The 17,032-nt window shown below is 40.4% G+C and overlaps 1 protein-coding gene across 1 annotated transcript in view; it reads right to left on the bottom strand.

Annotated features, from left to right (window-relative positions):
- Positions 1-1,463: 1,463 nt before the first annotated feature.
- The window catches only part of dnmt1 (DNA (cytosine-5-)-methyltransferase 1), a 52,928-nt gene continuing 37,359 nt past the window's right edge, over positions 1,464-17,032 (bottom strand). Inside the window, exons 21-34 of the mRNA XM_060855320.1 lie at positions 15,701-15,877; positions 12,748-12,972; positions 11,516-11,708; positions 10,094-10,184; positions 9,467-9,598; positions 8,467-8,749; positions 7,774-7,915; positions 6,440-6,606; positions 5,545-5,722; positions 4,556-4,751; positions 3,628-3,791; positions 3,168-3,284; positions 2,063-2,153; positions 1,464-1,771 (exon numbers count right to left, since the gene is read on the bottom strand). Of these exons, the coding sequence (XP_060711303.1) occupies positions 1,734-1,771; positions 2,063-2,153; positions 3,168-3,284; positions 3,628-3,791; positions 4,556-4,751; positions 5,545-5,722; positions 6,440-6,606; positions 7,774-7,915; positions 8,467-8,749; positions 9,467-9,598; positions 10,094-10,184; positions 11,516-11,708; positions 12,748-12,972; positions 15,701-15,877 (2,194 nt within the window). The 3' untranslated portion in view covers positions 1,464-1,733. The remainder of the gene's footprint in view (positions 1,772-2,062; positions 2,154-3,167; positions 3,285-3,627; positions 3,792-4,555; positions 4,752-5,544; positions 5,723-6,439; positions 6,607-7,773; positions 7,916-8,466; positions 8,750-9,466; positions 9,599-10,093; positions 10,185-11,515; positions 11,709-12,747; positions 12,973-15,700; positions 15,878-17,032) is intronic.

Here is a 17,032-nt window from a genome sequence, read left to right on the forward strand (position 1 = left end):
GGCTTTGAAAAGGGCAGTGAGGGATGTTACAATTACAACATCTAAATTTAATCTGGATAGGTATATAGATAGGAAGGCTTAGAAAGATATGAGGCCAAGTGGGACTGGATTAATTCAACGTGGCTGATTTAGACTGAAGGGTCTGTTTCCATGCTGTACAACTCTACGAAACAAGGATGAGAACTTCAAATTTGAAGCATTGTCAGTCATACTACAGAACAGTGACCAACACTCCTGCCTGTCATTCATTCAGAATGGTGCTACGAGATAGTGAGGTGAGGAACTGTCAGTGACTGCAGCTTAACACATGGCTGCGAGGGAGGGCTTCAGAAAGGGCACAGCAGACACATGGAGATTGTTTAAGGAGCAGTTGTTGCAAGTGATGTTCCTCTGAGACAGGTAAGAAGGGGTAAGATTAAAGGTGCCTTGGATGACTAGAACAGAGGAGCTTCTTGTCAAAAGGAAGAAGGCAGCTTATGGAAGGTGGAGGAAGCAAGGATCTAGCACAGCTTGAGGATTACAGGCTTGCAAGAAAGGCGCTCAGACTTTTCTCTCTGGAGAGGAGGAAGAGAGGTGATCTGCTTGAGATATACATGATAATGAGGGGCATGGATAGAGTCAGTAGCCAGAGACTTTTCCCCAGGGCAGGATTGACTGGCACATGGGGTCATAGTTTTAAGATATTATGAGAAAGGTATCGAGGGGATGTCAGAGGAAGGTTCTTTACGCAGAGAGTTGTGAATGCATGGAATGCGTTGCCAGCGGTGGTGGTGGAAGCAAGCCATTAGGAACAGTTAAGCGACTGCTGGACATGACCTACATACCCCTCAATTCAGTGCTATCCAGTGCAAGTTATTTTGTTTTACATGAGGATAAATCCTCGGCATAACATCATGGACCAAGGGCCTGTTCTGTGCTGTACTTTTCTATGTTCTATAACTTTAGTCTTCATATCTATATTTCCTTTAGACTGGGAAACATCCAAAAAATCTGCTATAGAGGGTATATATGTTGTTCAGGCCAAAATTATATAAATGTCAATTTATTTGATATTATGTGAAGTGCTTTTATGGCTTTATCCACTTGAATTACTGCTTTCAATATCTTGTGACATGAGTAAGATGCAACAGAGGACATGAAAGTGTGAAAATTACTGAACTGCATTTCAAAAGATGTAAAACATTAAAATTAAGTTTGATTAATAATTGTATTGAAGTTAGGCAGATGGTGTGATTCTATGGAAAGTGGTATCAAAAAGATTTGACAGAAACTAGCTCAATTAAATGGAAAATCTCAAAGAAGGGGCAGAAAGGTTTAAACAAATTCCAGACCTTGGGACTATTATTTCTGGCTATTGGGTAATTGGACAAGTAAAAATTAAAAGCTGGCTATCCTAATACAAGCAACAAGATGGAACATTAGCATTCCACTTAATAAAAGGTATTTATTGGAAGAAATATTACAACATATAAAAACTACAAGTTTATTAAACATATGAATTACCACTGCAGAAAGTGGGCAATTATTCAAATACTGCGCATTTAAAACCATGTTAAAATCCACAATGCATGACAGCACTGCACAATTGAGAAAAATGTTCATTAACTAAAAACAATGTTACATCTTCATTGGCAACTCCATGCCAGCCAGTTAAAAAAAGACATTGTTTCACTGAATATTCACAGGATATGTTGTGCACGAACAGTCTGGGAACATCAAGCTGAAGGTGAGAATTAGTCGGTAGTGTCCATAGTCTCCACTTTGACAGGCTCTATTAGAGAGAAAAGAAAAGTCACTGAGAACGGAACTGTTATAACCACCTTGCTGTACCTCTTCTATGGCGAGATGAAAGAATCAATCATATGTACCCCCACCATTACTTAGGACCAGATCAATACATACAGCTGGTCCTTTTTCTAAAACTTCAATTCTATCCAGGATGAAGTGTTTGACCTTTAATTACCTATTTCTTGTGCCTTGGGAATTCAAAAACTATATGATCACAATGTTTTGAAAGCTTGGTATAATATTAACATAGCTGTCCACATTTCAACCGAGTTACCTGCTGTGTTCTTTTTCATCTTTTCAATCATACACAGCTTAATTTCCAGACCAATAGCTTTAGCCAGAGGAGGTGGTACTGCATTGCCAACCTGTGGGGTTTTAAAACATAAATTTTAATAACGAGTGGCACAAAACGTATGCTCTGGGAGATTTCATGGTTCGTACATGGTCGGTATTTCTGTGACTTGACATTTAAAACCCATTTCCACCACAGAACACAAGATCTATTTGCTGCTGGTTCAACATATTATACTGGTAAAAAATGAGGTCTGCAGATGCTGGAGATCACAGCTGCAAATGTGTTGCTGGTCAAAGCACAGCAGGCCAGGCAGCATCTCAGGAATAGAGAATTCGACGTTTCGAGCATAAGCCCTTCATCAGGAATACACTTGTAGAGGGAGGAAGAGAGCTTCTTCAAGGAAGGCATCCTTGTAAGAGGATTCGCAGTAGGTTAAAATCTTAGAGTAAAAAATGAGGTCTGCAGATGCTGGAGATCACAGCTGCAAATGTGTTGCTGGTCAAAGCACAGCAGGCCAGGCAGCATCTCAGGAATAGATAATTCGACGTTTCGAGCATAAGCCCTTCATCAGGAATATTCCTGATGAAGGGCTTATCTCGAAACGTCGAATTCTCTATTCCTGAGATGCTGCCTGGCCTGCTGTGCTTTGACCAGCAACACATTTGCAACATATTATACTGCCCATTGGCAGCAGGTTTATCCCAAATGTAAACCCACTACCAAGACAAACTCCACCCAATCCTCTGCTACTGACAAGATTCACAAGACAGTCACTTCCCCCCGATCTGACATACAGGCAAGAACTACGATGATTGTTTTATTCCTGTAACTTGCAACAGTTGCTTATTTCCTGTCAGAAACTCTATGTGCAAATAATATTCTAGGACCCTGTACCAAAAATTGTTATACAAATTACAGCTCAATGTGCAGGCAAGCATCCTCAAAATGATTAACTGCTGTATTAAGTTCTTGCAAGATTATAGATGTAGTGTTACTCATTTAACCTACCCAACAAACACTTTTCTTCCGTAACATTATTGACATGTTGCTGTTAATAATTAGTGTAAATTTATGCAATACTCACCTGTCTGTGCTTGTCCAAAATGTTTCCAAACAGCCTGTATGTATCTGGGAATCCCTGGGAGCGTGCGCATTCTCTAACACTCACTACACGGTGCTGTTCAGGGTGTAACACACGGCCCTGGAACACACACAACCACATTAGATGCTATCAAAAATATTATTCAGTTCTTAAATCTCTTGAACGCCTCTAACATGACAACAAAAAGCACCATAGCATAGCTGAACTTATTCCTAATCAGGTAACATGCACAGAGATGCACTTTGCAGCAGAAGGCATTTAACAATAAAGGAGCCAGGATTAAATATTCCCATCTGTAGCTGGAATCAAAGTCCACCTGGTTGCAGTTTTTATTAACAACTAAGCCATCAGATAAACCTCAATAAGTTAGTTAGTGGGATGTACAATTTAAAAATTAAGAGACTGCAGTACAGAAAAAGCTTGAGCAGAAACCATGATTTACCTGTTTACCCATAGGTTCTGGATTGGTGACTGTCGTACTGAAAAATCCATCCCACTCCAGCCTACCATACAGGCCAGCCCAGTGATTGTGCCTGTTCCCAGTGTGGGGGAGACACCAAGGAATGAGTGTGTTGAACTGCCTGTCAGCTGACTCACACTGTTTACCTGAAAAACAAAACAGAAGTTACAAATTGGACTCTTGTAATTGTGTATGGTTCGGTGTGGCATTTAGTGCTTAGAGAGGGGAGGATAATGTGCAGGACACATGGAAATACTCAACATGAAATAACTCAAACAAAGCATTTAAAGAAGTCTTATGAAAAATTTTTGAAAAAAATCTATTTTCAATGAAAATTAAATTGTACAACAGAGCCACGTTGTAGTGAGGCAATTGATTAAACAAATGAAAAATTTAAGCCTTGCCATATTTTTGCAAAGATATTTTGGAGAAATTTGCATTAAAGATTTAAGTGTGTGTGCTGTGAAGGATGGGAATTAAAAAAGTTTGTCTTAAAAAAACGGTGTCACCATCCTAGGCTGAACCATAATGTTCATGTATATCGGATACCAGAATCGAGGATCCATGGGTTTTTTCTACCACAAAAATAAAGTTAATTATGTCCCCATGACGTCCTTCCTAAATTGTGATGCCCAGTATTGAAAATGATGACTTTACCGGAGACCTAACCAGTTCAGGTTCAACAAAACATCCTGATTTTTCACTGATACCTATATTTTGAATGCTGAGAATCCAGTTGGCTTTCTGAACAAGTTGTCCCCCCACCTTTAGACCTGTGAATCCCAACAGCTGTTCCAACACCCATATAAAAATTACACTGGCTGATATTGTCACATTCTCTCAAAATACGCCAAGGTGTTAGTGTCTATATGCGACTGAAAATGGGTAGTTCGTGCCATCCTCTACTCACCTTCTGCACAAGAGCACACTCCACGCAGCATGCCAGCACTGCTAAGTCCATTCTTTTTGTCATGGTGTGTGTACCTTAGCTTTTTGGTAGTGGTGCCATCTGAAAGGCGCACTTCAATGTTGGGAAGATCACGCCAGTCTGACCCTGGAGCAAGGGGGATGTGCCGCATTCTGCCTGCCACTAAGGCACTCATATCCTGCAGAGGAAGAGAGAGAGAGAGTGAGAGGAGATAAACAAGGGCATGTGGTATGGCAGAAAGCTCTGAAAATGTTTAAACTTCAAAGTCTGGAGAATCCAGTAAGCCTGGGACAGTAGAACATCAAATATACAACAGAAGGTGAACAAAACCAATATTATTGTTCTGTTAAGCCATAAATTGGCACTAATTAACATACAAAAACAATCCAACAAAAAAAATCGGGGTCAAAAATCAGGGGATTATGTTGAGTCTGAACTGGTTAGGCCTCAGTAAAGTATAATTCTCAAATCTAAGTATTACACTTTAGAAAAGATGTTATGGGGAGATAAGTAATTTTTTGAAATAGAGAAGACTTCTATGAACGGGCCCTCAATTCTAGATCAGATAGGATATGAACATTCAGTCTAGGATGGTGACCGGGAAGGAAGATTTAAATTGTGATGGTACAGGTTCTAAATAGGTTTGGAGATAGAGAGAGAGAAACATTACCAAAATCACAATGTTGTCTTTAAGAAAGAATGGTAAATGTTTGGGTTAATGTGCAGAGTAAAGTAATGAAGCCCATAAGAGATGACAACCTAAGTGAATTGGGAAACTAAAAATTGTTCAATGTTATTCCCTAGCTTTGAATCCCTTCGTGCTTGATCTGCAGTGATTGCAGGCTTTCCAGTTGGTGTTGGCTTTCGTAAGAACATAAGGAAAAGGAGCAGTATTAGACCATTCAAGCCTGCTGTGCTGTTCCATGAGATCATCTGGTATGAAGTTGAGCTAGTTGTAAAAATTCACCTACCTTGCAGATGTGATCCCGCAGAATGGGCTGGTATTGTGTGCCCCGAATCTGTCGCTGGAACCAGGACTGTGGTTCACCATTGTAGGATATTTCCAATGCAGAAGCTCCATTACGGATTTCAGGGAGATCGGACATGGTATCTCTTACAGTGATAGTTCTGAATGGAGCAGACCTTATCCTTTGGAAGATTTAATATATATATATTTAAAAATGGTCCTTCTCTTCAATAATAAGACATATTACCTGCAAGTTAGAAAGAGCTTCATATGCTAAGTTAGCTCACACAATACGCTCCTGAGCTACACCAGAGGGTTTCCACTTTTAACTACCAACCAGCGGTAAGTTAACTGCCTTCAGTCAACATGAGTTGGACTAAATGTCAGTTAACATAACAGGTGCTATGTGGTGGCAAACTCATGCAGAATAAAAATAAAAATGAAAAGCTAATGCACTATATTTTAGAATTTCTTTGTGGAGGATTGACAAAAGTTAAATGTAAAATAAATGCATGGTATTTCTATGAAGGAAGAGAAACGACAGTATGTCCATTACACTATAATTAAACTGCAGCTATAAAATTTACACCTCAATTTATGCAGAGATTAATGGAGCCTACTAAATAGGAATATTACAGAGACGCCAGTACCCTGGGTTGTTCAGCAATGGGAATGAGACTACTTCCTGTTGTCTAATTAATCCCTGCAAATATATGCGTGCTGATTTCAATCTGGGCGGTGACACCATTTGTGGTTGAACAGCCTGTGGCCCATGATGGTCTAGGCTAGCAAATGAGGTGAATTATTACAGGGTGATCAGAACCAATCTGAGGAATCCAATCTTCAGGAGAGGAGAACATTGACCAGACAAAGCAAAAATCCTGCACAGCAACTTTAACCTGGTAATATTGCTGACAAATTTCTTATCATCCACAGCCACACTGAGTTGACAGGCCCTGGGTGCAAAGACATGTAAAGGCTCCGGGAACAGGGGCAGCTTCTCTCCAGGGGCTGCAGCCAGAATGATAGCTCGCCGACGGGTCTGAGCAACTCCATACTGCCCGGCCTGTGAAGAAGAAAACACGGAAAATTCAGAAAGGGACATGCCAATCTGTTGTCAGGAAGGTGAAAGGAGTATTTAAAAACAGTTACTTCAAATGCATGAAGCAGCTCCACCTCTATTCATCCATTGTATTCATTGAACCTGAACTAAACCCACCTTCCCTACTACACAGTACAGCCCAGAGTACCAGCTACATCACTGCTTAATATTAAAACGTGAGTGGGATCAACATAAACCCGAGCCATAAAGACCAATTGAGCCCATCCTAGTCTAGTTGTCCAATTACAGATGGGTCAACAGTAGCAAAAGCTTACCACATGCTAAAAGTAAGGGAAGTCAGACCAAGATCCTGCAATTGCAATTTAATGGCTCCCATTGGGAGAATGGAATCTTGTAATTGAGACTTGTCACATTCCCAACAGGTAATCCAAGCTCTTAGTACAACTTAGACCTGTATGAGATTCTAGCACCACAGAATAGTATCCTAACAAAGTCAGGGCTCCCAGGGGACAGAAGGAATAAAACTAATTTCACATAACTTTGCTACACAGTGCAGCAAAAGATTCTTCAGATCAATTCAATTTCAGTGATCTTGAAATATCTCCAATTCAAGAAAATGAAAATTCTTTGACGCCTTGATTAGAATACACTATTGTGGTTCTGTTCGCGGAGCTGGGAGTTTTTGTTGCAAACATTTCGTCCCCTTTCTAGGTGACATCTTCAGTTCTTGGAAGCCTCCTGTGAAAAATTCCTAGCTTGGCGAACAGAATCACAACAACGAGCACCCGAGCTACAAATCTTCTCACAAACTTTGAACATCTATGGGCGAGAAACGCTAAGACAAGCCAGGAAATGGGAATCCGCCTAAGCGCCACAAACTCCAATAACAAAAATTCCCAGCTCGGCGAACACAACCACAACAACGAGCACCCGAGCTACAAATCATCTCACAAACTTCGATTAGAATACACTAGATAGTATGGTACCACCTTTTCTTAGAAACAAAAATGAATGATTACTGGCCACTGATCTCTTAAATATAGTTATGATTGCCTTCATAGCTTAACACACCACAGACAAAAATGATCATGAACAACAAGAGAAACAGACAACCGCTGCACAAGACACACTCTGCTGACAGATAAATATTCAAGAGTAGAAACAGCTCACCTGTAATACACCAAACGTGCATTGGTAACCCATTCGCACCAAACACCGAAGGGTCAACTTCAGAACCATGGAGCGCTTGAATGAAACAAAGTTCCTCACATTCTCCAACAGGAAGAATCTGGGTCGGTAATAGTCACAATAGCTGCAGAGTACATGAATACAGGTGATTGTAAACTGTGTACAATGCCCTGGAAATGCCCTGCCTGATCAATCACACAGATTTGCTATAAAAGAAATTAGAAACAGTTTCCTGTTGTTACTCCACAAAAAGCCCTGCTGTTACAAAGTCAGAAAAGCAGAATTGTTCGGCTGAGGCTTAAGATGAAGGAAGAAGTAATGTGAATTTCTGAAGCAAAATATTCCACATAGTCAGCCCCAAATGTTCATGTGAGATCGATTCAAATCCAACTGGTGTTCCACCTATTGTAAATGGATGAACACTGCTGAGCAATAGATCAAGGCAATTTTCTCTTCCATCCAGCACTTTACTGACCTACACTCCCTATAATAATGTGTTACTGGCTAAGGTGCACTAAGAATCTAATAATGATTTCTGTGCCACATTACATAATGTAAGCAATTTGAATTAGCAATCATCTGTTAGATTAGTCTAGAAATAGACGAAACAAATCACTGAAATAAATGTTAAACCAGTGAGAGAGACAACTAGATTTCAATGATCTGTCCACTGACCTGAGATAAGAGACAACCAGGGAGTTCTTGAATTTGGAGTAAGTGCGGGAATTGAAGCGATTCATTCCACTGAAACCTTGACACGGGGGCCCACCACAGAGCAACTCCACATCACCCTTCTGTGGCAGCTTCTGGCCAAGGGAATTGGTCTTCTCCCCAGCCATGACAAGTTTCAGGAGAACATTGCAGTCCTCAGTGAAAACAGTAGCACCAGGATTGTTCAAGCGGAATGCTTGTGCTGCTGGATCCCACATCTCAATAGCCCACAAAGTCTCTGAAATACCTGCAGGACAGGAGAGTTAATCTTCATGTTACTTCTTAGAAACTTGCAGCACACTTGGCTTGTGCTGGCTTTCTGGAAGAGCTATCAAGTTAGTCCCATATTCCAGGTTACTGGATAACTTGTCATATTGTTGTACCTTGAAGATGGTAAACTGTACAGTCATAAGGTGCCCTGAATCAAAAAGAAATTCACCAAATTCTGGCATATATTAAAATATTGTAATCAGTGACTTGACTGCTTTTGTGAACTACTTTTGTTAAATTAAATTCTGTTACAAAACACATATTGAATTCCCATTCCCTCCATATATTTAAAGTTACCAACTAAGTGAAAGTACTTATGTTTGAACTTTGAATTGAAACAAAAACAAACCACATTGTTCAGTAATATAAATTTTCCAGGCACTGCCTGAGTGAGAACCAATTCCAAATCCGCCATTGAGGAAGCCGAGCTCTAAAGCTTTTTAAAAATGATCAGGCCGGTAAAGATGAAATAACCAAAAATCCAAAAGGTCAGATAGCCAGAACTGCTGGATACCTGCATAACAACTCTGATGATTAAACTAACAGTGACATGCCAGAGAACAATTGCTCGTGATGCCACAATGCATCAAATGTGCAGTTTTGAGAGAACATTGATAGTCACCAACTGTAGAGCCCTAGTTCTCAGTTACTGGTCTGATTAACGGCAAGTCTTGTTTCTCCCTGCAAAACCAACCTGCCTGATGAAATCCTTCAGAGAGACCCCCACAACCTGAGAAAACATCAAGACTTCGCAACTTTTCCAATTTGCTGTCTGCCTCGGGCTCAGTCTGTTCAGGCTCAGCTGTAGATTTTGCCTTTCCTTTTCCTGCAAGAAACAAAAATAAAATCAAAACTAAACAACAATTTTCGCCAAACCTCAAATAAAATCTCAGTTCACCCCAGTTTCACAATACATGTAAAACTGTATAAGAATAGATCTTTCTCCTCTTCATTCAGCTACTTTAACTAGAACTCATTCACTGACTGACAAAGTGGCTGTTCTTAGTTTGTGAATTTACATCACGAGTATTGTCTGGAAGAGTACAGGACTATTAAACCCACACAAGGCATCATAGACACATTTAACAAGTCTCCAACAATAGCCACAAAATTGGTTGATTTCTCTAACTCAAGAGTATAAAAACCAATCATCATGTGTGATCTAATGCTTGATGGGATTATTCTAGGACCGAAACTATTTGGGGACTAAACAGGATCTTCTGATCTGTCTTCACCAATCAGCCTCTGGAAAAAACTTGTAAAATCAGACCTGCCACTTTGCAGCAGCTTCTCTAGCGACCAATGTTCAAACAGTATTTACCTTTGCCTTTACCTTTCCCCTTGCCTTTGTTTGCTGAACTGCGGGCACGGTTTGGTGGATCTTCATATGTTTTTAATTTTGCATTGTAAGCCTATAAATTAAACAAACAGTTTAAGATCTTAACCAGCATTCAATATATAAAAAAAAAACTGCTTGCGAAACATATCAAAAATAACTGACAACCATTATCAGTCCAGTGCCCACTCGACATCTGAAAAGGACTGGAGTCCTTCACAATTGAATCAAAGATACACAATTGCGGTAAAGACAGAAAACGCCATTTAATTCTCCATCTGTCCCCTTAATCAATTCAAAATTAAAATACACTGGTCAAACTCAGGTGTGGCAGGTGATGGAGATAGAAACAGAGTTAACATCGATTCAAGTGCCGCTCTTCAGACTGAAAAATGATGGTTCCTATGTTGTTGACAAAGGGGGAGGAGAAAGTGGAACAGATGGTAGGATGCCCAGGGCAAAGAATAAAAGGGATTGGTAATGGTGATAACAGAGAGATTAAGATACAATATAGAGATCAATGATCGGTTTGAGTTGGAGAAATAGGTCAGCTCTCCTGGGAGGAAAACCAACAAGATAAAAACAGGATGCAAAGGTAGAAGGGTGTTGTTATAATCAAAAGGGAGTATTCATAACCTGAAATGGTTGAACTCATTGTTGGGTCCTGATGGCGGTAAAATGAAGTGGAAGATGAGGTGGTGCGCCTCCAGTGTATGTTGAGTTCTCTAGAACACTGCTGCAAGCCTAGGATGGACCCGAAACGCTGATTCTGCTTTCTCTCCCTAGATGCTGCCAGACCTGCTGTGTTTCTCCAGCAATTTCTGTTTTTGTTTGTGATGGAAGTACTCACATGGGAGCAAGATGGCTTATTAAAATGGCAAGCAATTGGAAGGACAGAGTGAAGGTGAAAGTAAAGTAGTCACCCAGTCTCTGTTTGGTCCCATCAACATAAAGGAAATTGTATCGTGAACAACAAATGCAATAGGCTAGCTTGAGAGGAGTAAAACACTGCTTCACCTGGAAGGGGTTTGGGACCTTGGACAGTGAGAAGGGCAAGAACAACACCTTTTACAACTGCATGAGGTGGTGAGGAAGTATTAGGAGGAAACCAGGCTGTTACGGAGGGAACACTCCCTATGGAATGCTGACAGTGGAAGGCAGGGAAACACACATTTAGTGTTGGAGGTGCTAGAAACTGCAGAGGAGTTTCTGTTTACACAAATCATTCACTTCATTCCAATGCATGAATCTTTATTCCAACAACATGATGACCAGTTAAGTGACAATGTTCACTGTTAAAGATAACACTTGGAGCAGGTGGTAGAACAATTCTATAATTCACTTTCAGGTGGATGTGGGTGATCAACTCCAGTAGAGTATAAAGCCTCCTAATTTAAAACATCTTACCTCTAAGAAATAGAATCTGTCCGATCCTCCAGCAGAATACTCCTGAATGGACACAGTAAGATCTTCTCCATATTCCACAGTACAGCGTCCCTGAACATCTTTGAAATCCACAATCACTTCTTCATCACTCCAATACAACAAGTTGATGTCAGTGTGGTAACTGGCTTTAAGACCTTTGTGTGTGTTCTCAGCCCTAAAAGAAATAATTAGTGGCAGCATAAACGAACCCAACTCAAACCCTCTCAGCACTGCAAAATGGAACTCTTGCCAAAAGCGGGCAAGTCAAACAGATCTTTCGGTGGAAACATGCATTAAGTCACAAATTAATTTCTCGTATCAGGAGCTCCAACTAGTTTCATTTGGTAGCATCGACTGCACAACTCAGAGAACATTCTAGATCAGTACTTAACCGTAGACCCTAGATTATTTGTTCAAGTGGAGGATGCTGATCCCATGGCACTATCCAAAGAGAGAACAGTTCTCCTGGCATCTCAGAAAATATTACTCTTGTAAGTAAAATCACCAAAACTGATTTTTGGATCTTGCTATATAAATAATGGCTCCTGTATCTGCCAACAGAATGTTCCTCACACATTAAAAATAGCTGTACATTAAACAATTGGATACATACCAAACTCTCTGGGCTACAGAACTAAAACTTAAGGGCACTGTTTTAGCCACTTCAGACTTAAGTGGTGAGAAATTTCTTCATTCAAATTGTTGTCTGATTCTCTGTGCCCAAAGGCAGCGGACACTCAGCTGTTGAATATATTCAAGATTCACTTGATTGATATTTGGGCAGTTAAGGAATGAAGCTATGTGGGATTCAGAAAAATAGAGCTGATTTAAAGTTTAATCATGGGTCTTATTAAATCGTGCAGGAGGTTCAACCAGATGTTGAGTTATCCTTGCTCTTATTTATGTGATTGTATTTCTTAAAAAGTATCTATTCCTCCTTTGTACCTCCTGGACACTTTGCTTCTTGGGGAGAGTGTAAAAATCTAACTACCTCATAGAAGGTGACTAATGTGTACAAGCGTCCTCAATACCCCATATGGCAGAGAAAGTATCTCCCTAAACCTTGTGGCTGGCCAAGCAAGATAAACTGGAGGGTACCGATACAAACCAAATTTGGGATTATTATCATTTATATATCGTGCTCACCCACACACACAGTACTTGAACGAGACAGTTAACATTTGCTGTAGCTTTGTGTCTTGGGAACTGCTCACCTATAGAATTTATTGATACGCAGCTTAATATCTGCTTCATTGGGTTTTCCGTTACTACGCTTGTGACAGAAGATTTCTTGAATGCGGCCAATTCGGAATGGATCAGGTGCGTCTAGGTTGCTGCCTTTAATATAATCAGAGGATTTGCGGTAGTATTCAGGGTAGAGGTCTTCATCCACATCATCTTTTTTTATTGGTCGCTTGCCAGGGCTGGACGGTTTCACACTAAAGACAAGAAACCCAAGGTGAGAAAACTATCAGAGAACCAGATTTTAAATCATCTCTTCAGACATATTTCAGTTTTTGAATTTCTTCCTTTTAGCTTGCTTCTTCATCCAACACTCATTTTTTAATGAAACAAACCACTTAACAACTCAGATAGTTTCTGAATTCGCCATCCAATATCTCAAAACATTAGAAATTGTACCTCAATACAGAACAAAAAAAAAGCTGGAGAAACGCAGCAGTTCAGGTAGTATTTGTGGAGAGAAACTGAAGTAATGTTTCAGGTCAATGACCTTTGATCAACTGAAAAAAGATTGAAATGTAAGGGAAGTACAATGTAAGAAATATAAGGACTTAAGACTCCTCTTTAAAAACCCTCTTCAAAATCCTGGAACTCCCTCCCCAAAACATTGTCGGTCTCCCTACAGCAAATGGACTGCAGTGGTTCAAAGTGGCAGCTCACCATCACCTTCACAAGGTTAACCAGGAATGGACAATAAATCCTGGCCCAGCCAGTGATGCCCACATTCCACGCACAAATAAAGACATTCAAAAATGCAATAGCCAAAGATAATGGCAATGGATAGGGTAAAGAAACAAAGTTTGCAACAGAATGAGTTGCCAATAGCTGCTTAAAAACATTCCTTCATGTTGTATTTATAAGAAAGAAATAAAAGACTAACCCAGCAAAACAAAAAAAAAGAAACAAGGTGGAAATATCCCCAGAACACTTGTAACTTTAAACTCTTCAATAATGTGCCATGTGGCCATTTCTTCATTTATATGGCAGGTTGTTCGAACATGAGGTTTGGAGCCAAGTCCCACTTCTACTGATATGCACATTTCCATTCTACAGGATATCAGAACGGGAAACCAAAAACTAGAGCTGAAACTGTTGATAAGGCAAGATCTTGGACGCTTCATGTGGATGCACTGGTTACAAAGGCCCAAAAGCATCTCTTCTTCAGGCAGCTGAGGAAATTTGGCATGACGGCGAACACCCTTGCCAACTTTCATAGGTGTGCCAGAGCATTCTGTCTGTATGTGGTTTGGCAACTGTACCATTCAAGATCAGAGACGGTTACAGAGAGTTGTGAACTCTGTCCGGACAATCACAAAGACCAACCTCCCATCCATAGAATCCAGTTACCAGGCCTGCTGTCAAGCATTCTTAAAGACAATCCCACCCTGGCGATATTTATCTATAACCTCTACCAGCGGGGAGAAGGTACAGAAGCCTGAACATATGCACCAGCCAGTTTTTCAACAATATCTACCCTGTTAGAATACTGTTGTTTGTGAAAAGACTCACAAAACCTTAACATCTACTTTTTGTCATTTACATAAATGATTTGGATGTGAGCATAACAGGTACAGTTAGTAAGTTTGCAGATGACATCAAAATTGGAGGTGTAGTGGACCACAAAGAAGGTCACCTCACATTACAACAGGATCTGGGCCAGATGGGCCAATGGGCTGAGAAGTGGCAGATGGAGTTTCATTCAGATAAATGCGAGGTGCTGCACTTTGGGAAAGCAAATCTTAGCAGGACTTATACATTTAATGGTAAGGTCCTAGGGAGTGTTGCTGAACAAAGAGACCTCGGAGTGCAGGTTCATAGCTCCTTGAAAGTGGAGTCGCAGGTAGATAGGATAGTGAAGGAGGCGTTTGGTATGCTTTCTTTTATTGGTCAGAGTATTGAGTACAGGAGTTGGGAGGTCATGTTGCTGCTGTACAGGACGTTGTTTAGGCCACTGTTGGAGTATTGCATGCAATTCTGGTCTCTTTCCTATCGGAAAGATGTTATGAAACTTAAAAGGGTTCAGAAAAGATTTACAAGAATGTTACCAGGGTTGGAGGGTTTGAGCTACAGGGAGGGGCGGGGGGCTGTCTTCCTGAAGCATCGGAGGTTGAGGGTGACCTAATCGAGGTTTACAAAATCATGAGGGGCATGGGTAGGATAAATAGACAAAGTCTTATCCTTGCGGTAGGGGAGTCCAGAACTAGGAGGGCATAGGTTTAGGTGAGAGGGGAAAGATATAAAAGAGACCTACAGGGCAACTGTTTCACATAGAGGGTGGCACATGTATGGAATGAGCTGTCAGAGGGACTGATGGAGGCTGATAGAGTTGCAACATTTAAGAGGCATTTGGATGGGTATATGAATAGGAAGGGTTTGGAGGGATATGGGCCGGGTGTGGCAGGTGGGACTAGATTGGGTTGGGATATTGGGTCGGCATGGACGGGTTGGACCGAAGGGTCTGTTTCCATGCTGTACATCTCCATGATTATGACTATCTGCTCCAGGAGGCACAAATTGGAGGTTAAACTAGACAAGTAGTGGCAACTACTGACTGAAACCTCAATTATATCAATTATAGCAAAATACCACAGTTGCTGGAAATATGAAACAAACAGAATGCTGGAGAAACTCAGGAGATCTGGCAGCATCTATGGAGAGAGAAAAGCTCTTCTTCAGAATTTGGTCTCATTCCCTAACAGAGTTGCACCCTTCCCCCAATGACTGCAGCAGTTCAACATGACTCACCACCATTACTTCACGGGTAATTAGGGGGAGCAATAAGTGCGTTCTTAGAAATGCTGAGCTCAACTTTGAAGTGAATTGCCCCTCTACTAAGAGGACAGTAACCTTCACAACATTTCAGTGCTAATCGACAGTGCTCTCTCAAACATACATCCAGATTGGAACTGGTAAGGAAAGTATTACCTGAAGGAAAATGCATCTTGCAGCAGGTAAACACCATCTCCAACTCTATAGTGCGTTCCATTCTTAGAAGCCAATGAGTAGAAAACCTTGGAGTCATCTTTCACATCCAGTGCTTCGAGAATTCGCGGCATCTCTTTTTGTCTTATGTCAGCCAAACGAGCACAGCTGTCACAGAATCTAGAAAACCAGCAGCCAAAAGAACTCACAGTTAAGACTAACACTTTTAAAAGGTGATGGCATTTAGATCAGTTTCGGTGTCGCAGAACATTTTCAAATTGAACCAGTGAAGTAAATTGAAGGCTTTGACAGACAGGTCTTCCAAATTAGATCTAAAAATTAAATGTTGAATATAGAAAGCAAATATTGCTATTGCTTTAACATTTTGTAATTTTTGAAAATTAAACCATCACACGGGAGATAGACAGTGCTCACAGGATTATTGTACAATTACAGATAATGGTCAATAATACCAGCTCCGTCATTACTCAAAGATTACTTTCAGTCCTAAAGTATCCATTTCCTGATTTGAATAGCTAAAGGAATCCTGCACATGTCCAAGTAACATACAAACAAAAGCCTGGGAGATCTCTGATCAACACCTACAGTCTTAGGAAGGTCAGGTCGGTTGAGACTTTTAATTATGTCATCCCTTCATACTTCGCTGACAAGTGAACCATGTAGAGACAGGAGAACATTGGAATGGCAGTGGAAATGATCAAAATTCTTGATTCTATATTTTATTACATCATTGGTTTATGTTCATCCATTGATAGATCCATGTACTTTAAAAAAACCCTTGCTTTCAAGGGGAAATGGTGATATTGCTCTATTATCACGGAATAATCTAGAGGCACATAGTAGTCCGTGTTCATGCGTTCAAGTCCCATCACGGCAGCTGGTGGGACTTAAATTCATTTAATAAATCTGGAATTGAAAGTTAGTCTTGGTAATAATGACCATGAATCTAACGTTGATTGTCATGAAAACTCATTTAGTTCATTTTAGGAAAGACAAAACTCCCATCCTTCATCTATCTGTCCAACATGTGAGTACTGATCCACGGTAGTATGGTTGACTCTTAACTGACTCCGAAATGACGTAGCAAGTTACTAAATTTAAGAGCAATTAGGACTGGCACTATTGCTTGCCAGCAATGCCTACATTCCTTGAAAGCATACATTTCAAGTCATGTTTGCCATTTCAACCTTGGTTCTTTGGTTATTAAAAAAAAAGGGAGCATCACCTTTTCACCCTGATTACTCTGTCTTCAAACCTAACATTTCAAAAGCACAAGGTTTCTAATTGTGTAATGGACTTCAGCAACTATAGGAA

This window comes from Hemiscyllium ocellatum, chromosome 45, assembly GCF_020745735.1.
Source record: "Hemiscyllium ocellatum isolate sHemOce1 chromosome 45, sHemOce1.pat.X.cur, whole genome shotgun sequence".
In the NCBI taxonomy this organism is placed as follows: domain Eukaryota; kingdom Metazoa; phylum Chordata; class Chondrichthyes; order Orectolobiformes; family Hemiscylliidae; genus Hemiscyllium; species Hemiscyllium ocellatum.